At 39.3% G+C, this 21,988-nt stretch overlaps 2 protein-coding genes across 5 annotated transcripts; one reads left to right on the top strand and one right to left on the bottom strand.

Moving 5' to 3' along the window:
• Positions 1-3,710: 3,710 nt before the first annotated feature.
• cpsf4 (cleavage and polyadenylation specific factor 4) lies at positions 3,711-7,460 on the top strand. The gene is made up of 8 exons (XM_053493074.1): positions 3,711-4,086; positions 5,909-5,959; positions 6,092-6,244; positions 6,324-6,419; positions 6,713-6,806; positions 6,892-6,964; positions 7,072-7,248; positions 7,343-7,460. Exons 1-8 carry the CDS (start codon positions 3,984-3,986, stop codon positions 7,409-7,411), a joined length of 816 nt encoding a protein of 271 aa, XP_053349049.1. The 5' UTR covers positions 3,711-3,983; the 3' UTR covers positions 7,412-7,460.
• Positions 7,461-8,691: 1,231 nt separating this feature from the next.
• Positions 8,692-20,259, bottom strand: atp5mf (ATP synthase membrane subunit f). 4 transcript variants are annotated; one of them, XM_053493079.1, is made up of 4 exons: positions 20,247-20,259; positions 9,698-9,805; positions 9,084-9,200; positions 8,692-8,858 (listed from the first exon to the last, which is right to left on the bottom strand). In XM_053493079.1, the coding sequence occupies exons 2-4, from the start codon at positions 9,780-9,782 to the stop codon at positions 8,830-8,832; spliced, it is 231 nt and encodes a 76-aa protein (XP_053349054.1). In that variant the 5' UTR covers positions 9,783-9,805; positions 20,247-20,259; the 3' UTR covers positions 8,692-8,829. The 4 variants fall into 4 exon arrangements, with proteins under 4 accessions (XP_053349054.1, XP_053349050.1, XP_053349051.1 ...); XM_053493075.1 differs by lacking the exon at positions 20,247-20,259 and adding an exon at positions 12,039-12,109; XM_053493076.1 differs by lacking the exon at positions 20,247-20,259 and adding an exon at positions 10,291-10,665.
• Between the last annotated feature and the right edge of the window lie 1,729 nt (positions 20,260-21,988).

Below are 21,988 nucleotides of genomic sequence, written 5' to 3'. Positions count from 1 at the left end.
TTTAGGTTTGCAAAATAGCACCTGAACAAACCACAAAAGTTCTGGAACAATATTATTTGGACTGATGAAACCAAGGTGGAGATGTTTCTGATCATTCACAGATAAAATCACTCTCACTCACGCACTCATCCTCTATACCCTTTATAACGTAAATGGTTGTGGGAGGCCTGGAGCCTATACCAGAAGACTTGGGGCACTAGGCAGGGGCACAGTGTTTCACTACTAATGTCCAATAGCAGCTGTGAAGCATGGTGGTGGAGGACTGAACCTTGAACAGACATTGAAATAACAATGGATTCTACTTCAAACCAGAATATTCTTTGGAGAAACATGAGGCTATTCGTCCTTAACCTGAGCAAAATGTGGGTCATAAAACAGCACAGTGATCCCCCTCCAGGTATTCAACATCTGACTGACTCAAGAAGACAAAATCAGGGTGATGGAGTTGCTATGTCAAAGTTTAGACCTTAAACCTTTTGGGACCTCAACGTCTTAAGGCCCAAATTTCCTCATATGAAGATATTTTCACTTAATCACTTAAATTTTCACTCACCTACAAAATCCTTTTTCCGATCCTCATATGATATGACATAGAAGGATGTATGGTGTATGGTATTTATCCCAAGGCTCCAAATGTTATAAAACTCACATTAAATCGCACGACCATTATTATTTTGTTTTAGACTAAGAAGCAAATATCTCTAAAATCTTTCTAGGTTTCCTAGAAAGGGAAATTTTATTAAATTTCACAAATTTTATTTTTAATCCCTAATTCAGAGGGAATTAAAGAGGGTTATTCCTGTTGGATTTATATTACACTACTTTGTATATTGTAAAATAAAAAATAAAAAAAATCTATGGTATGGATTTTTTTATTAAATCCATACCATGATATATAAGCTATAGAAAAAAAAACATTATTTAAAATCAGCAACAATATATATTTTCTGACAAATTATAAATAAAATTTCCAAAGGCTTTATTCACAGTAAAATACCTATTTTATCTATATCTATATTGCTCTGGATTTTTAGCACCCGAAGGACAATGGACACTTTTCAGGACAAAAATGTATAAATTTTGGACAGAGAGGATCGATGGTTCGAGAGAAGCCATCTATGTGCAGGTGGAAAATCCTTCTCTCAACAGAGGTGGAGGTCATTGACACAACCTGTCTCCTATTTTTCATGCTGTACTTTGATTTATCCCAAGAAAGATCAAGACCTCTTCACACGTCCACCAAGAAAACCACAGTTAAGGAATTAAGTTCCCCTTACTCTTTCTGGTGGTTATACCTTAACAACTCTCTCTATTCTCTTCCTAGCTCTCTCCTTTTCACTCTCTAACGACCCTCCCTCCTATTCTCACCTTCTCTACTGTTCACGTAACAAGCCATTTCAGATAGGGGAGGAGCCCTTGGGGGACTTAAATATATGGAACTTTCCAAATGACCCTAGACTGAAGAAGCTACTTGGACGAGTAATAAACCATTTCTATTAACCTAAGAAGAAGTCCAGTTGACACGACTCAACTTCCAGATAACCTCACCTGGATGACTGAGAATCTTTACAGACTCTGATTTCTTTATGTTATTTAGCCAAAGCATTAACACAATTTGTTTACAAATAATTAGCATTTAGTTTTATTTGAGTTATTAAAGCTCTTTAAATACTGCATGATCTTGGGTGATTTTAATGTATTGTGATTCATTGCCTTAAATATACACTCTAAATATTTAAATAAATTTTGACTTGAAAACCGAGCGAGTCTTGAGTATCATATATCATACATGCGCTTCTTGTTTTGACACCAAGCGTCACATGATCTGAGCCAATGGTTTTTCTCTCTCACGCTGTGGAATTGTGGGTAATTGTCTTCCCTGCTGGGTCTTTTTTTTATAGGTAAAGTGCAAGTTAATTTGTTTTATTCTTACTTTATATTTTGTATTAATTATATGTATATATTTCTTTGAGTTGTGAAACGAATGATCTTGAGTCGATGAGTTTTCATTATACTTGCAATCCAAGGTTCCACTGTATTTTGAATTTAGGATAAATATTGTCAGCAGTTAATAAAAAAATTAAACAAAACTGTTTAAAACTGTTGTGCACAGGTCAGGAGAGGAATACAAATAAAAAAAACCTCAAAATCTATTATTATTTATTAAAGGTATTTGGTACATCACAGACACTCCCTGGATCAGGATGTCGCTCCAAACTGGATGAAAGAGCCAGTAGGAAACTGGTCAAAGAGGCTACCAAGGGACCTACAGCAACTCTGAAGCAGTTGCAGGAATTTATGACAAAGAGTGACAAAAAAATCCTCCACAAATGTGGCTGGTATGGGGGGGTTGCAAGAAAAAAAACATGCCTCAAACAAGACCACATGCAGTCACGACTGAGCTTGGGGGTAAAAGCACAGGTGGTCAGATGAGAATAAAATGTAATTATTTGGCCACAACACCAAACAATATGTCTGGCGGAAATCCAATACAGCTTACCATTCAAATATCACCATTTTTACAGGAAAGCATGGAGGTAGTAATATGCTGTTCTAGGATGTATTGAAATATCGTCAAAAAATTGAGGAAAATCTGCTGCCCTCTGCATGTCAATGAAAGAAGGTTTACCTTCCAACATGACAACGACACAAATCACACAGGAAAACTGACCACACAGTGGGTGAAGGAGAAAAAGCTGAATGTTCTTGCATGGCCTAGTCACAGCCCAGAATTAAACCCCACTGAACATCTGTGGAATAACGTCTATAGTCTACAAACCGTCACCGACAAATTTAACTTAACTTGAGGAGTTCTGCAAAGAGGAGTTGGCAAATATTGCAAAGTCTAGATGTGTAAAGTTAGTAAAAACATTTCCCAACAGACTAAAGGCTATAATTAAAGCAAACAGTAGTTCAACAAAATACTGACACAAGATTCTTTTCCAACTCAGTGATACTGTTTTTTATTTGTATTTTTTTATTTTTTTTACATGTTGTTGTTACATTTTTCACTTGGATGTTAATAGTTGCTCGATATTACAGGTCGATAAACTGTATACACACACACACACACACACACACACACATTTCTCTATACATGGGTATATAGTTGGAAAAGGATCACTCTGTTATAAAAATGACTAAAAATAAACTCAATCAGAAAAGAATGACCTTCTCAATGACACATAATATAATATAATATAATATAATATAATATAATATGCAACTTTTTTTTATTTTGGACAAATATTTAAGTGCACACAAAGGCTTAAAGTATTTGCACCCCTTGATGTTATGTATGTATATTTAATGATAATAATCAGTTTCAATAAAAACAATTGCCTTGTAAGGATTGTAATATCTATTATATCATATCTATATATCGAAATGTGAACAATGACACGTCTTAAAGGTAAAATATTGTACATGAAAATCTTTTTGAAACAAAAAACTTTTGGCGCACTTGAGGGAAGACCTTTTAATCGTTGACAGATATTTTGCTCGTGACTATTTAAAATTATTCGTAATAAATTTGAGTAATCTTGACTTAAACTAATAAAATATCAAATATGTTTTTTCTTAAAAAAAAAAAGACTTATAAATAATGCAGGAAGTGTTTAATTTTGGTCTGTATTCATCTCCGTTAGTCGATCACTCGATCACACTGAGCGTGATTAAACATCCTTGTAGAGGTCAGAGTTCACGCGGTTGAACCATTCCGGAAGTGGATCTTGGCGGTGCTGGTGTTTTTATTAACGTGGTCTTATTGAGCCATGTGCAATTAAAATAATAATAATAATAATAGTTATTGTGTCTCTGGAGGATTTAGAGTTTCTCCACGCTTTTATTTGTTAGCTTTTGGTATTTAGTATCAAGCTATATCATTATTAGACCATAGCTAACTAGCTTAGCATAGCATTCAGTAGAGCTGTGTTTCAGTAAAGGTAAAGTAAAGGAGGAGAGAAAATAAATAATTGCAAAAAATGCAGGAAATAATTGCCAACGTTGATCATATAAAGTTTGACCTGGAGATTGCTGTGGAGCAGCAGTTAGGGGCTCAGCCGCTGCCTTTTCCAGGAATGGACAGTAAGTTCAACAACAACACAAAAACACACATTTCTGCACAGAGGAAATTTTCTCTTTAATTTACAGATTCTGTTTTTATTACTAGGTGAACTTACATCACTGTACTTACATGCAAAAAGCCTCACTTCACGATATTTGGTAATAAAACTATTAGTGATGGGACTCACCAGTCTCCTCCTGATACGATATTACAACGATACCTCGGTGCACATTCGGTTACAATTGCGATTCTGTTACTAAACATCCAGATTTACATTTTACCACGTTTTGTTGCAAATTTTAACTAAAGTTTACTAAATAAATAAATGTAGCTCTTTCATATAACATTAATTTTCTCATTTATAAACCAAGCGCTGCATTTAAACAATACACAATAACTTAAAATACAAGAGTTTAACACTTCAAATAAAATTTAAACACAAAGCTACATTGTTACTAATCAGCGTGTATCTCTTTTACATCATTCAGCATTATTATTATTATTTCTCAGGAAACTTAACAAATAATCACCCCTGTCACGCAGGATGAAAGTGTAAATAGTTCAGAGAGCGCCACCTGTATTATTATAAGAAAATGGTGACCTTTTACCACCTTAAACGCCCCCAAAGTCTCAAAACTCAACTTGACATCGAGCGCACGGTTTAAGCGGCTGTGGGCATGCAGCCTTTTAACGCACAATTTTCAACTAATTAGCACTGGTGGTGTTTTGAGATTTGGTTTGAGACTAATTCGCTCACAGAGTTTGGAGAAAAAGGCAGATCAGAGGCTTTTAACATGCATGATTTTTGATCATGTGATGGCATAAAAATGTCTTTCTGCTGCGACGGAAACTTCTGCGCTTGGAGGCTGGTAGGTCGATCACCGGTCATGGCCAATTTCAAGTTCAAGTAGGCTTTTATTGTCATTTTAACCATATACGGTTCAGGACAAGGTGTAATGAAAACCAGTCAGTTCTGGCTAATCGACTGGTTCATCTCTATTGCAAGAATATATATTTGTTTAATATATTTTGAAGTCAGTGTGGCGATGTGTTAATTACCACACAAAAAAATGGTAGTTCACAACAGATTAAATTTTTTTCCCATCTCTGGTAACTAAAAAATACATACTCACGCCATATGGTCAAAAGTATTTGTATGTGAACACATCATACTCATACATGTTTGCTGAACATCCCATTTGTAATAACCTCTACTAGATTTTGCATGATTGTAGATTGCATTCATTCATCTACAAGAGCATTACTGAGATCAGGCTCTGATTTTGGACGAGAAGGTTCCAGGTCCAGTTAATCCCAAAGCTGTGTTTCCCATAGGTGTGATATAATACTTGCAGGGGAAGCTGGTGAAACAGGCTGGCATTACCTACAGCATGCATAAGTGCATAATTTACAACATACAACAAAGAATAAATGAAAAATATTCCAACACAATATTTAGATTTATTTGATATTTCTATTTATTTCGCATTTCTGAGATCCGACCTACTAACTCTCCCTGTCATCCAAACATATGTGTAGAGTAAGACAAAGTAAAAAAAAAATGTGTGTGTGTGGGGAAACACTGCAAAGGTGTTCAGGGCTTTGTGAAGCACACTCAAGATTTACCGGTCCAACCTTCTCAAACCAGCTTGATTTGCACATGTTTAACATGTTCAGGTCTCTTATTCCTGCTACGTGTGTCTGTTTACGGGAAGAAGCACAATATACTACAATGTTCAGATGTCCAAAAACTTTCAGTCATGTAGTGTGTTCTGTAGTAGATGATAAAGTAGAATGCACTTCTCTCTGGCCTGCTGTAATCCTTGATGTTTCTCTTTGCAGAATCGGGCGCAGCCGTGTGTGAGTTCTTCATGAAATCTGCTTGTCTAAAAGGTAAACTCAATGCAGAAAAACTTGTATTCATTGTAATGTTGCCAGGACAAAGAGGAAAAAGAGTGAGATGCTTAAAGTAGGCTACATGTTATTTGTAAGATAACCAGTACTGATTCCTGTTCCTTCTGGAAGGTGGAATGTGTCCTTTCCGGCACATCAGTGGAGAGAAGACGGTGGTCTGTAAGCATTGGCTTCGCGGCCTATGCAAGAAAGGAGACCAGTGTGAATTTCTGCACGAGTATGACATGACCAAGATGCCAGAGTGCTATTTCTACTCCAAATTTGGTTCGTATCCTCCTCTTTCTCTTGTTGTGCGCATTTTTGTTTTTATTTAAAACTAGACTAAGTGTTTGTACCTTTGCAGGGGAATGCAGTAATAAAGAATGTCCTTTCTTGCACATCGACCCCGAATCTAAGATTAAAGACTGCCCGTGGTACGACCGAGGGTTTTGCAAGCACGGTAAGGCTTTTTCCCAGGAATGAAATTTAAATTGAAACCTCATCTTGGTTGAGAGTCCACATGTTTAGGTGAACAGCAGTGCATCAAGAGGAAGTCTAAAAAAAAGTTTTACTTTGATGCACTTGTTTTAAAAGGTTTTGTCATGCTGTACAAATTAAATACTTTAATTATCGGTTAAACATCCATCTAATAAAATTATTTTATATTTATTGTAATTATTTATAGTTAAAATATAAGTTGATATAATTCTTGGTTGAACCTTTTTCCTCCTTTTTCTTTTTGTCTGGATTAAGGCCCGGATTGCCGACATAGACACACGAGGAGGGTCATCTGTGTTAATTATCTAGTCGGCTTCTGTCCTGAGGGCAAGTCGTGCAAGTTCATGCAGTAAGTTCACTCATTTCACATCAATCATTCTTTATTAACAGCTTCCTTTTTTTTGAGTTTAATCCCAACTCATGACTGTTTCTAGCCCACGCTTTGAGCTGCCTATGGGGACAAATGAACAGCCACCTCTGCCTCAGCAAGCCCAGACCCAGCAAAAGGTATTGTTTTTATCTTCAGGAAGAAGGATTTCCACTTGAGCAAAGTAACCGCAACTGCAAACGCTGTAATAATGTTTTTTTTTTTATAATTTTTTATCTTTCGATAGCAAAATGCACAGAACTTAAACAGATCGTCACTGTCACTGATCCAGTTAACCAGCAACAACGCCAACCCCAATACCAACCATCAGAAACCTCATAACATTCTGGGAGCACCGCAGCCTCAGAGCAACACGGGCGGCTCTCGAGGTCCTCGTCCACTGGACCAGGTCACATGTTACAAGGTGAGTGTGTTTAAGTCGTGTAGTGTGATTTATACTGCAGATGATTTTAAATTCTCACAGTCTTTTTTTTTTTTTTGTTTTTCGAATTTTGCAGTGTGGAGAAAAGGGACATTATGCAAACAAATGCACAAAAGGACATCTGGCTTTCCTAAGTGGACAGTAACGCTCTTCGGCACCACGTTAATAAACTGCTGGAACTTCATCTCATAAAATCTGGTCTTGTTCGCTCTTTAGTGGAGAAGTTACAGCGGTCACGCGTAGCAGACCTCCACTGCCAGGTTCATGTACCGGACCGTGATCGAAATTTAGGGTTCTGCCAAGATCACGTCTGTGGGTTTGATCAGTTGATCCAACATCGAGTCAGTCTGTTTGAGCTGATGAGTAAAGCAGTGCTGTTTTATAAAGCTCAGAATTCTACAGACTGTCCCAAAGGTCCCCATATATAAGGGAAAATATTAAATTATATCCCTTTAATAATAATAATTTCAGCTTCATAATTTGGCTCAGGACTTTATTATTGTCTGTGTGTATATAAATCTTTTTGAATTATCTTCATAAATTTGGCAGCTGTGTGTGCTTATATATTCATTATATACAAGGGGCGTTCGAGCCAAACTTGGACTTGAGGGATTTCAAGCACAGTACGGTCATGATGGTGGAACGCCTGATCCTTGAAAAATCCTAACTTGTTGCCAACCTGTGGCTGAGACGTGTCTCTGTCTGGGAGTTACCACATACAGGCCTGACCTCACTCCAAAACATTTCTCCAAGGAGTTCCTGGGAGGCCGGAGTTTGAGACATTAGCAGAGCAGACAGTGTTATCATGGCTCCAGTGTACTGAGAGAACTTTCTACCTTGATAGTGTCCAAGCACTAGTGAAACGCTGGGATAAGTGCATTAGTCCTGGATTGACTCAAACACCCCTCATATATATAAATCAAGTATGAAGAAAACACTGGAAGACATTTTGCTATAGACGAATTAAATTTTTCCCTTAACTTGGGAGACTTTTTGGGACCGTGTGCAGGTAGGAAGCTAATGAGGTATAAAATATTGTGAATATATGCAGAAGCATTTGAATAGAAAAGAACAGTGCCGTTAGTACAGTTTTTTTAAAGAACAGAACCATACAAAAAAAAAAAAAAAAAACTCAATTTGAGTCAGATGTGCATGTCCTGTCTGATTGGATATACCTTGCCTTTTTATAAGCCAGTCCATCTCCAGAAAGTAGGTTTGAGTGAAAAGTGTGAGATTTGTTAACACTGCATTTTATAGTCAGTCAACCTCATTCATCAGTTAATGTTTTAGGTTGTGAAGTTGGTCTAAACCAGACTTTCCAGTGAAATTAGATTTTAAAAAATAATTGTGAGAAAATACTGATCCTCAGGAGGTCATGATCATATTAAAAACACGTCAAATATTAAAAATAAAACCCAGACAAAATCACTTTATTTTACTTTATTTCTTGGTCACAAATACATTTATTTATACACAACAACCATTGAGAGAAAGGTGTGCTGATCACACTCGCAGGGACAGCCCAAAAGTCTCGGTGGTCCATGATGCTTAAAAAAAAAAGCTTCAGTGGTACTTTCTCCAGCGGTCGTGCTCTGTTACAAAGCAGAAAAAAAACGTCACTGTTAAAACAGGTCATGACTTTCGTGCTGGAATCCTACAGCAGGGCCGTGTTTAATAATCCACTTACACCTCAATGAGCTCAATAGACCAGCTCTGAGCACAGAGTAAAAACTAAACTCTAATGTGGCCCTTTGGGACTCGCATCTAATGTCTAATATGGCAAACATAAAAAAATAAAGTTTCAGAATGTCACTTACTAATATGATCATATTCCCAAACATAGCTCAGTACAACATAACCGGCAAGGATCATGGCTATGCCACCGAATCCTCCTTTCTTCACGTTGATGTACTTGTTGTAATATCTTTCATAGCCTGAGAGAGAAACAATCCATAAATTAATGAGCATTCACTTTTCACAATTTTTTCCAATTTTTATTAATACAAGCAAGACTAAACTCAGGATTGCCAGTTTTACAATGTCCCACAACCCAACCATGGGCTGTATAAAAAGAACTGGAGAAAGCTCAACTGTGGGAGCTCTGGAATCATAACTCTGGTTAATCTGTAAATGAAGAGAACAATGGAGCCAGTGGGTTGGTAGCCACCTACCTAGGGTTTGGGTTAGCGTCTATGCAAGATCTATCCAATCATTCATATAATAAAAATTATAGACCCTGCAATTGTTTGTGAGTGGGCAAACTTACCAAATCTACAGGGGATCAAATTATTTTCCCCACTGTGCTTTACATTAACAAATCCAGCATGCTTTATGATTACCAGTTTTGCCTAATGACCCAGTTGCCACCGTGAGAGGAAACGGTGTTTAAATCCGGCCATTAGGAAACCCTATTTACAACAAACTGTCTCACCTCTTCGGACAGATCCGATGAGGCCGTTAGGGGTGAAGTCCCTGGTTCCAAGCCAGGATGGCACCTGACCGAGCTTCACATCCATGAGCCGCTTCTCAGCTAGGGGCACTGGAGAGAAAAAAAAACAACAACAAATGTAATCTAAAACCAGAGGTTGTTAGCCATATTACTCGTACTTTAGTATTAAATGAAGCTGTTAAATTATTTCATCACTGTGTTTAACAAATTAAAATCTGATATTTATTTCCAACACCAGCTAATTCACAATATTTAGTAACAAACCTGATCACGTGGTATTACCTGTTGCCAATCAAATCTTGTTTAAACTCTATATATTTCTATATGCTTTAAAGCCATTTTCACTCATGCTTGGTAATTTACACAGAACCCAAAGTAAGGCAATAAGCCTCCTTGGTGTGTGCCTTTAAGCAGCACACTGCTGTTCCACTAACGGCGGAGGTGTAGTGTTTAACAGAACAGCATATAGTAAACACGGGAACGTATCATAGATGATATGTACATCACTGCTTCCAAAACAACAGAGGCGGGTGAACTAAGTGTTTAGGTGATTTCTGCGACCTGTGCACATTTACATCACTTGCCGAACACTGTGCTCTTGAACCCTTATTTATTGATGAGGTCCTGAAAAAAAAAAAAAGCCACAGTCTGTGAACCAATCACAGAAGAAAGCATTTTATTGTAACCAATCATAAAGCAGTAGATGGGATTTTTTTTTTTTAGGAAAGAAAAGTTTAACTTTTTTCCGATTAATGCTAGAATGTGAAAAAAATGTCTAAAGATGGCGGATTAAAAAATAGCATTAAAAAAAAGTCTAATTAATAAATGTCTAACGATGTCGCACCATTACCCGAGCTGAACCGGCTGTGTGAAAGGCATTTGTGTAACATGGGAGGCTGCTAAAAAAGGTTTCACAAGCAAAAAAGGACATTTGTCTGCATATAAATTTTTTTTTTTTTTTTTTACATTTGCCCTTGTTGTCTCCAGGGTTTCATGCGATCCTGCATCCTCCTTCTTCTGGTAGCTCTAGATCATGGTGCAGAGCATCACACACCAGCGCTCAGATTTTAAACCTCCTACTGCCAGAAACTTTTTTTTTGTTGTGCTGACTAAATCAGGGATCAACCAAAGAATTATGTGATTTTTGACCACCGAGCCATTACTCACAGTTACTTTTATGTTACACAGCATGCACGCTTCAAATACTCAACAGTCCTGTATTTTTAAACAATAAACAATATTAAGTGTGTCACATTATCTGCATCTTTCACTCTGCTCTCCTATGTGAACTCTACTCTGATTAAACATTGTTTGGTGCCACTAAAAAAAAAGACCCAAGACCTGGAATGCTAACCTTTTGTGAAAATTTTGCATTTATAAAATAAATAAAATACAAATGAATAAAATAATAATCATCATAATTTTAACACATTAATTTTGGAGATTTGTAAAGGAATAAAAATGATTTGGGCTTAAATATTCCAGAATTATTTAAACCTTCAGTTTTAAAATTGGTTTTACATTTATCGTGGGTTTTTTGTAGGTTAATTATAAGCTAAGTATGTCTAAATTAGACACGTATTATATAATATAAAACTTTTTTTTTTTTTTTTTTTAAAGAAAACTTGGACGTAAATGATGAGACAATTCTACTAATAATAGTGACATTACAACCTATTGAGATACAGCTGAGATGTAAATACAGCATTCCCTTGACAGACACTCATTTGAATCACTTCAATATCTGACTCTGTCAGTCTGTCTGTGAGGAATTTTCATGTTATATTTTTCTATGTGATACTACTGTCTTAATTACGGCTAGTTATTACCTTAGATTGGTTAGTTGATTTGTTGCAACAACAAAAAAAAAAAGTAATTATTAGTGCGTTTGATTGTAATCAACACTCCGGGACTAGTTAATAACCTTAATTAAGACTAAACTAACCAACCAACCCACTGACCCTGACGCTAACTAGCAGTCACTGACAATGATACGTCCATTTTGACACGCTCACGTGCAAATCGTGCACTTATTATGATCAAACACATTTGATTATAATAAGACGAACTAAACTGATGTAAAACCCCGATTTAAAGTTAAAACCGGACAAATGACGAGAGAGTGACAGAAAGTCCTTGACATGACTCGCGCGCTTCCTCAGGCCTTTTTTCTTCAAATGAACGTTTATAAATACCACGACTAGCGACAATAAGCGGCTGATTTATTTCATCTACTCAAATTTAACAAACTACCCGAATGTAACGAACAACAACGCACGAGTTTATTAAATATATTAATCTAAACACTTGACAGAACCCCTACCTGGTCTGTCCGCCATCTTGCTTTGAGCTCGAGCCTGCCGCGATGGATGTTGGGAATAAAATGGAGTGGAAGCGCACGAGAAGGCGGGGCGTCGAAGCTCACGGATATGACGTAATTCTTCTTCTTCTGCTGTGAATGTGAACTCTGGAGAAAGGCTTGGATGACTCTAACTACTGTGCTCATGTGGAAAGGATTCATAATGACGCTTTATAATAATAATAATAATAATAATAAATGGTTTCTATTATTTTATTCTAATATTTGGTCTGGTGTCAGGAAAAAATGTATGACTCATATAAGTGTCCAATTCTAACAGCTTTGTATAAAATAAAAAAAAATAATGTTTTTTTTAAATTATCAAATTAAATATTTTACAATGTCATTTTTAAAGACAAGAAAAAAACTGTTATTAAGTTTACATTTATGAATAAAAACCTAGGAATTATAAAGATTAAATCTGTAATAGTAATTCTGTTCGTGTGTTTGCACATGTAGTTCCATCAGAGGTGTGTAAAAGACTTTCCTCCCCAGTAGGCAGCGTCATAATCAAATTGTATGTCATGCTGCGACATGTCCCAGGCGATTATCAGCTTTTATGCCATGTTGCCAAAATATTTTACATACAAAATTTAAAATAGATTTATTTTCCCAGCTCCATATATTACCCACAGTACTGTTTAACTACCTTGTAAGTTTAGCCTTTATTCGTCACACACACTTCTTTGTTCCTCGCATATCTCTTGTTAGTAGGCAGGGGTTAGAGCGCAGGGTCAGCCATTTTACGGCGCCCCTGGAGCAGACAGGGTTAAGGGCCTTGCTTAGGGGCCCAACAGCAGCAACCTGGCGGAGCTGGGGCCGAACCACCGATCCGTAACTCAGAGCCTTAACACACCGAGCCACCACTGCCCCAATGCTTTTAATTGTGGTATCAATGGAAAATCATTATCCTTTAGTCTGTCGATTTCCCACATCTTCTGATCTGTACAATATGTTACAAAAAGGTTGCAAGACTTCAACTTTCATATTAATTTCAATATCAGTTCAATCTCATAGTAGATAGAAGAGTATCAGCATTTTACAACTGTGTTGCACTTAGTTTAACTTGTGTTGTCTTTACTTCTGTAATCCTGTATATTTATTTTTTAAATATTAATATAACATTAAACGTTGCAGTACAAAGTAGTAGGCATTCTAAGCAATAGGAATATTCTATGTTTGATGAAGACGTATCATGCATTAAGTCAGCATGACATGAAAATATTTTGCTCTTTTACTTTTTCATGTGAATCTCAGCATTCACTTATGTGAGCTTATGTTTGAGATTTAGTAGTTTCTTTGGGTTCTGGGTTACTAAAAAGATGTTCAGCGGTTCAAACCACAACTCCACTAAACTGCCACTGTTAGGCCCTTAAGCATGGCTCTTCACTCTCTCTGCTTGAGCTGCAATGTATCATGGCTGACCCTCCGCTCTGAGCGCAACTTTCCAAGCTGGGATTTACAAAGAAATTATTTGTTAACGAAAGCTTAACTTAAACTAACACCAAAATCTTTAAGCACATCATAATATTTCAGTGCAAACATATGTAATGTGTTTTAGTGTGCATCTTTCCTTTAAGATAAATGGTGGATTTTAAGAGTAACAGCACACACTCCACAAGCCTTAAATGGATACATATGACATCTCCTTCCCTACTTACTGTAAGTTAGGTGTTTGGCTCTGTGCTTTGCTTTATGGATCCTTGTATTTAGTAAAAGTGTCATCCTGTCTGGCAAACATCCCAGAAGTCTTACTTCTGCCATTTCTTATATTCCTCAAAAATAATATGCTGGCCTACTCATTTGTCTTATCTTAGATCAGCATTTCTTGTGCAGTTGTGTCTGTTGGTTTGTTCTATTTGACCCCTAAAAGCAGCAGAACATACTGTAGGCCTATTAAGCAAATTAAATTTTTTTATTAAAAGACACACTAGCATGAGTGTAATGTTTGAATCCTAAACAATGCTCCAAGAAGTACAGATTACCTTTTTAATTAGTTGCTGCTGTTTCTAAATTCTAAAAAGTAATTTAATGGACAGTAGGTGAAGCACATGTTGGAGTTCAACTACGTGCACAGATTGAGAAAGTGACTTTCAAAACGGTAAAGTTGTAAGAGTTGGTTTCACCGATTTATAATTGGTGTCTGATGATTAGACTAATCTCTTAATGTTTTAAAGTATTCACATTTTCACATGTGAACAGTCATTTGTCAATGATGTCATACAAACTACTAATAGCTGAAATATAAACAGAAAGGGTTTAAACACAAATGTAATGTGTACTTTCTACAGATCTACAGAGTTTTAGTGCATATTTACGGACGTCTCATCTCCCAGATGAACAACTCATATGCCCAAGTTTTAAAAATGACAAATTCCTCTTCTGATTCCAGACTGATTTTTTAAGAATCTGCATTTTCAGTCAGGCAGATATGTGGATAAGCTTTAATACCAGAAGCATAACCTGTAGCCCATATATATATTAACCACTTCCTTCTACTCTACTGCAGAAAGATACCTGCATCATATGGCTGCCTTCCAGGTTTAACCAGAGATAAAACATTAAAATGATTTTATTTTAACATGACCTTAAGTTACATCAGGCAAACTATGATCTTGACACGCACTTACTCACTGTCTATACCACTTAAACACTATAATTCCCTCATTTAGACCACAGGCAGTAAGGATGGGTGGACATATGAGATATGACGTGAGATCTCAAGGCTGTGTGTCGGACATGGTTGTTTACAGTACGGGGGCTCCACAGGGAACGGTTCTGGCCCCATTCCTTTTTACCATATACACTGCAGACTTCACTCACAACTCCACCAACTGCTTCCTGCAGAAGTTCTCCGATGACTCTGCAATAGTCTGCCTCATTACTAAAGGGGATGACAAGAAGTACAGGGAACTTAACAAGGACTTTGTGGATTGGTGCCGAAGGAACTACCTTTAGATCAACACTGGAAAAACCAAAGAGCTGGTGGTAGACTTCCGCAGGCACAAACATCCTCCACTACAACCACTGAACATCCAAGGCATGGTCATTGAGTCTGTGGAGAGTTATAGGTACCTTGGTGTTCATCTGAACAATAAGCTGGACTGGACTCATAATTCAAATGCACTCTACAAAAAAGGGCAGAGCAGGCTCTACCTGCTCCGGAGGCTCAGGTCTTTTGGAGTGCAGGGCCCACTTCTGAAGACCTTTTATGACTCTGTGGTGGCATCAGCCATCTTTTACGGTGTGGTCTGCTGGGGCAGCAGCATCTCTGCTGGGGACAGAAAGAGACTGAACAGGCTGATTCGGAGGGCCAGCTCTGTTCTAGGATGCCCTCTGGACCCAGTGGAGGTGGTGAGTGACAGGAGAATGGTGGCTAAGCTGTCATCCCTGTTGGATAACATCTCCCACCCCTTGCAGGAGTATTTGACAGCACTGAGCAGCTCCTTCAGCAGCAGCTGCTGCACCCACGATGTGGGAAGGAGAGATTCTGCAAGTCTGTGGGAAGGAGACTTGAGATTCTGCAAGTCTTTCTTACCAACTGCTGTCAGACTGTACAACTTAGACTCTGACCACATACGCACAAGCAAACGCACAAACGAACAAACACACACATCAAATACACCATTGTAGTTATGTGCAATATTATGATGGAACATTTTAAACTTTATAGTGATGTGCAATATCTCCAGTCATGTGCAATACTATGGTGGAACGTGCAATTTTTCTTTCTGTCTCGGGAAACCACCATAACTGAGCAAAGTGCAATTTAAAACATTTAAAACATTTAGAATATTACTGTAAATGCCTGTCATTCACTTTCTGTATGTATACATATATTCATTGAGTACAAACATATTACTTAGTCAACAGTGTTTACTTGTAGTCTAAATATATATTTATGTAAATATTTTTTACTACACAGATGTCCATATTTTATAGCCAGATTGTATAGTATACATTTATACTGTTAGTATTTGTTATTTTATTTTATTTCCCCTACTTTTATTTTATTATACTTTATTCTGTTGTTTCTTAATTTTTAACTTTGTAATGTCCACTTGCTGCCATGGCAAAACTAATTTCCCACTTGTGGGACTAATAAAGGTTTATCTTATCTTATCTTATATCTCAGCCTCCCTCACTCTCAGCACTAGAGCCCCCCAGGGTTGTGTTCTGAGCCCCCTACTGTATTCTTTGTACATGTATGACTGTGTGGCCACTACCAGCTCCACCACCATCATTAAGTTTGCTGACGACAACGTCGTGGTGGGCCTGATCTCTGACAACAACGAGTCGGCCTACCTGAAGGAGATTAGGAATCTGGACAACTAGTTGTCACGGGTAAACACCAGAGGGTGCCATGCTTCCGGACTCCATTTTGTTTTCAGTTGTGTTTTTTTAGTTTTTTGGTATGTGACTTCATTTCCCAGAGTGCATCTCAGTCAGGTGATGAAAGCACACCTCCTGCAGTGCTCAGTGGCGAAAGACAGGAGAGGGCGAGCGAGCAAGGCAGCTGGACTGGAGAGGATCACGGCTGGTTATACAACGCATGCCCCCAAGGACACAGGATGACGAAGCCAGGGGTAAGGAGGAACCCCAGACGGTGTGTCAGCAGAAGGGGCAAGGCGTGGAGCAGCAACAGCAGAGGCGAGTGCTCCATCAGCTGGCTGGGGAGCTCATCCAGCAGATCAATGGGCAATCAACGATCATGGTCACATGCAATCCCTGCTGGAGTTGGATGCACGGCTCCAGGACCAGCTCGTCCAGCTCGCCCAGAATCTCCAGTCTGCCTCAAAGGAGACATTGATCTCCCCGAAAGCCCAGTGGAGGGCTCTGATCTCCCAGAGAGCCCAGTGGAGGGCCCAGTTGGCCCAGTTGACCCAGAGAGCCCAGTGGAGAGCCAAGTTGTCCCAGGGGGCCCCACTGCGGGCCCAGTTGGCCCAGTTGTCCCAGAGAGCCCAGTGGAGGACCCAGTTGTCCCAGAGAGCCCAGTGGAGGGCCAAGTTGTCCCAGGGGGCCCCACTGCGGGCCCAGTTGTCCCAGGGAGCCCTAAAAGGCATGAGCCAGCTCATTTGCAGCCCTGCTTCATCGACGACGAGAGTCCGCCTTGGCCCTGCTTTGTCAACGACTTCGTGCTTCCACCGCTGCCCTGCCTCGCCGACCTTGACAACGACAAGCTTCCGCCTCTGCCCTGCTTCGCCGACGGTGAGCTTCCTCCTCTGCCCATCTTCGTCGGCCTCGATGACGTCGTGCTTCCGGCTCTGCCCTTCTTTGTCCTCGACGACATCGTGCTTCCGGCTCTGCCTTTCTTCGACCTTGACGACAGCGAGCTGCCTCCTCTGCCCAGCTTAGTCGTCCTTGAGGAGGTCGTGCTGCCACCTCCGCCGCTTGATCTCGAGGACATCGTGCTGCCGTCTCCGCCGCCCGAATTTGGCGACGACCGAGCCCCAGTGCCCCTTGCTCCGCCACCCGAATTCAGCAACGACCCAGTCCTAGTGCTCCTCGCTCCGCCGCCCGGATTCGCCAACAACCCAGCTTTACCTTAGCTCCTGGTTTTGGTTCTGTCATGTTTAGCCTGTTGTTTTGAGCTCCTAGCCTGTCATGTCTAGCCAGTGTAGTGTAACTCCTTGTGTAGTGTAACTCCTGTTCTAGCTGGCTCATGTTAAGCGTTGCTTATGTTTAGCTTAGCCCTTGTTTAGTTTAGCTATTGTTTAGCTTAGCTCTTATTTGGTGAAGCTCTCGTTAGTTAAGATCTTGTTCCTTGTAGCTTTTGGTTTCTCTTATGCCCCGTGTTGCTGTTCCTTTTGTAACCTTATGTAGATGTCTATTACCTCATTTCCACCACACTGGTGCTGTTGCCAGGTGCCGGCCCGCATTTACACTAGACAGGAGCTCAGCGGGAGCTGCATGATAATTCGTCACAGGCCACGCCCACTAAACAGAAACGACCATGGCCGCAGTCAGTTTACTGGTTATACTCCAAACTAGTATGAAAATGTATTTCAGTATCCAAAAGCAGCTTATTCGACGTGTTATAATCGCTAAAAGTCTTTCTTCAGTGTTTTTTTAGCTTATACACTATTTGGTCGGTTGTTCGTGTAAATCCTGCGACTATTAGTTCTTTTCTTATTTCCTCATACACTTTTTTTTTTCCTTAAAGAACTCTCCAATTTCTGCTGAATCCCGGTGAATGTCCAAAATGCCGGAAAAACGCTTTTGTTTTGTCCGCGCTCCACATTAACAGACTTTGGGTCTCCGCCATTTTTTTAACGCTCCCTATAACTCCGCCCACCGCTCGTGACGTCACGGGTTCTCGCAACTAGACCAGCAGAGTTTAGGGGCCGGTTCGGTGCTTATTTTAGGGCACCGGCACCAATTTTTTTCTGTGGAAAAGCGCGGCACTGGTTCCAAAATTGGGAACCGGCACGGGAACCAGAGCAGTGGAAAAGGGTTATATTTATGTTTCGGTTTTCCTTTATTAAAAGACTTTTTCCCAAAGTATCATCTCTGCCCATATACCTCCCAAAAACCCACACACAGCACCCGTTACACTAGTGCCACCTCGGTGTTCACATCACGCAGGACCTGTCATGGTCCTGTCACATCAACACAGTGGTAAAAAAGGCCCGGCAGCGTCTCTACCACCTCAGGCGCTTGAGAGACTACAGACTGCTCTCCAAGGTGCTCAGGAAAGTTTACTCCTGCACCATAGAGAGCATCTTGATGGGAAACGTCTCAACCTGGTTCGGGAACAGCACCATGCAGGACAGACGAGCTCTACAGAGGGTGGTGCGATTAGCTGAGCGCATCATCCGCACCGAGCTCCCTGACCTGCACTCGATCTACAGCAAGCAGTGCTGGACCAAGGCCAGAAGATCGTGAAGAGGACCTCAGCCACCCCAGCAATGGACTGTTCTCTCTGTTGCGGTCTGAAAAGCGATTCCGCTCCCTGAAGACCAATACAGAGAGACTGAGGAGGAGGAGCTTCTTTGTGCAGGCAATACGGTTTCTCAGCCAGATCACTACTCAGGACTAAATCTCTGCGTCTTTGCATATTGCACAATTCACAGTTATGGACATTATACAGGACTAAACCTCTCTGCATTTTTGCACACTACACAGTAATGGACACTCAGACCCCAGACATTCATGGTACATTGCATATTCAGATTATGGACATTTATGGACCATGGACATACACACGTGCATATTTGCTCACTTCCTGGTCATTTCCACTTATTTCCATTTAAATTTATCTTTATACTTACTCTCGTGTAGAGATAAGTTTTTTCATATTTCTTATATTTTTTGAAGTTTTTTATATTTTGTTCTATTTATTTCTTGTTAACTGTTTTTACATTTTAAGGTCACGAGTGTCACGTACTGTCAGGTGTCGGACTGTGGGCATTGTGTGGCAAGGCATAGACGCAGAGAGGGGGTGTTGTGAAAACAACGAAAGTCTTTTAATGATAACAAACCAAACAAAACATGAACAAAGGAAGTTGGCTTTACTTTGGAGCGTGCTATAAACTGAACTCAAAACACTTAAACATACACAGACTAGGGATTACACCAACTAATATACAATACAGACAAGGAAAACTAACCAGATAAGACAAGATACGCTAAACACTAGAGGACTAAACACAGGGGACTATACATGCAAGGGGCTAAACATACACAAGACAGGCTTGGCTAGGCCTACTAGCTGTTATGCACATTAGCTGCTAAGCTAGCTAGTAGCTAAACAGACTAATTGCTAAACAGGCTAGTAGCCAGAGACCCAAGGGGCGAACAGACTAGGTATGAAACAGGCTAAGAACTATAAAGGTTAGTGGCTAAACAGACTATGATCAAAACAGACGAGGAGACTAGACAGACTCGAACACTAGACAGACTCGAAGACTAGACAGACTAAGATCTAAGCAGGTTAGTAGTGCACTGGTTAGTATTTATACAGACTAAGATTTACACATGCAAAGGAGGTTACTCACACATGAGGGTAAACACAAAAGGCTAATTCTCCTAGGAGACACATAGCCAAAGAGACATACTCAATTAAGACAAATATAAACTTAACTTAAAGCTCCAGAAACCAAAAGGCCAACTATAAACAAACTAAAACAGAGCATAACCAGACAAAACAAAGGCCAACTTAACAGAACTTACATTAATGTTTGACCCAGTTTCCCAGAACAACAAGCTGTGACTAATGAGCTACCTTGTTCAGGTAAGCACCTGCATCACCTGACCGAGATGACTTCTGGGAAACTGAGTCTACCAACAAAAAATACAAAATAAACACAGTTTCCTATAGTGGGCAACCCCTTACAATGGGCGGTCGTTTAAGCATTTAAACCTGCACAAAACCTCCCACACTCATTCACACACTATGGGCAATTTGGGAACACCAGTTAGCCTAATCTGCAGGTCTTTGGACTGTGGGAGGAAACCGGAGTACCCGGAGAAAACTCCATGCAAGGATGGGAATCGAGCCTGGCTGGGAATCGCACCTAGACCCTGGAGGTGCAAGGTGACAGTTAAGTATTTTAAATATCATATTAACTTTTTTTTGCCTTTTTAAATACTTGACCCAGTGTGGATTCTTAAATTTTTTTTGGGGGGGGGAAGGGGGATAACGATTATCGGCTATTACATTTCGAGAGCTATGCGACTGTGTTTTAGTGAGGTCAGAGAATCTCATGTGGGCCTGAGCCACCTCATTAAAATGCATGAGAGACAAAGAACAGCCTGAATCACAGTGTGGAGGCATTAAACTGGGGGTGAAAGGCTAAGTGCTATCAATGATTATTTTCTGCAATTAAAATCATAGGTTACATTATATGAAATGTAGATGGAAAATGACACTCTATGCCTAAGAGCAAATCTAGATAAAATATCTTAGTATTATTATGAATGCAAAACAGATTATTATTAGTCATGTTACAAAATGTGGTTTGATGATTAAAGGCTACCGTATAATATATTTTAAGCAAGTGACAAAAGGGTATTACTGTTCATTTACATATTTGTAAATTTTTCTCTCTCAATATACAGCACACCTTCAGATGTCTCATGCAGTCTACGGCTTGACAGGCTAGTGCTGTTTTGGTGGCACAAGTAGGACCTACACCATACACATATATACTCGCCTAATATCGTGTAGGTTCCACTTGTGCCACCAAAACATGTCAAAGTGACATGCACATGCATGACAGGACCCAAAGTTCCCCAGCAGAACATTTCCCAGAGCATCACACTGCCTCCGCAGGCTCGGCGTCTTTCCATTGTGTCAACTCTTTCCTTAGGTAAGACACACACACACACACACACACACACACACACACTCACACATGGCCATTCACTTGATGTAAAATAAAACATGATTCATCAGACCAGGCCACCTTCTTTAGCTCTGACCCAGACATGTCACCATCACAATCCTTACACTTGCACAGTTTTCTTTTTAACACCTCAACTTGGCAAACTGACTGTTGATTTATATCTTACCAGGTGTCACTGTAACAAGATAATCAATTAATATTACTCATCATTGAGGTCTTAAAAGATTGCCCATATACAATATGTTGAGCACATGTTAACAGATAATAATGTGCAGATAAATGAAATATGAACTTTGAATAATATAAAATTGTGAATATATTTAGTTTTTTTGTAAAACATGTTTTTATATATGTGTTATTTCATGGCTTTGATGTTTTCAGTATTGTTCTACAATGATGAAAATAGTAGAAAGGCTTTGAATGAGAATGTATCCAAATGATTTGATTGGTACTGAATGTTCCATATATATTGAAATATTTACATACATTTTAGTATTCATTACATCCAGTTTTTGCTGTAATGACATTGTGCACTCCAGACTGAACTATGACGGACTCCATGGGTTT

The sequence above is a fragment of the Clarias gariepinus genome, chromosome 3, assembly GCF_024256425.1.
Source record: "Clarias gariepinus isolate MV-2021 ecotype Netherlands chromosome 3, CGAR_prim_01v2, whole genome shotgun sequence".
Taxonomy (NCBI): domain Eukaryota; kingdom Metazoa; phylum Chordata; class Actinopteri; order Siluriformes; family Clariidae; genus Clarias; species Clarias gariepinus.
This window is presented reverse-complemented; position numbering and strand designations above follow the sequence as displayed.

Excerpts from the sequence above, each read along its gene's own strand:
- cpsf4 (XM_053493074.1), top strand. The coding sequence starts at position 3,984 with ATGCAGGAAATAATTGCCAACGTTGATCATATAAAGTTTGACCTGGAG. Across the intron at positions 4,087-5,908 it reads GCCTTTTCCAGGAATGGACA|AATCGGGCGCAGCCGTGTGT; the intron begins GTAAGTTCAACA and ends TTCTCTTTGCAG. Across the intron at positions 6,965-7,071 it reads AAGCCCAGACCCAGCAAAAG|CAAAATGCACAGAACTTAAA; the intron begins GTATTGTTTTTA and ends ATCTTTCGATAG.
- atp5mf (XM_053493075.1), bottom strand. Across the intron at positions 9,201-9,697 it reads CATCGGATCTGTCCGAAGAG|GCTATGAAAGATATTACAAC; the intron begins GTGAGACAGTTT and ends TTTCTCTCTCAG. Across the intron at positions 8,859-9,083 it reads TTGGGAATATGATCATATTA|AGCACGACCGCTGGAGAAAG; the intron begins GTAAGTGACATT and ends GCTTTGTAACAG.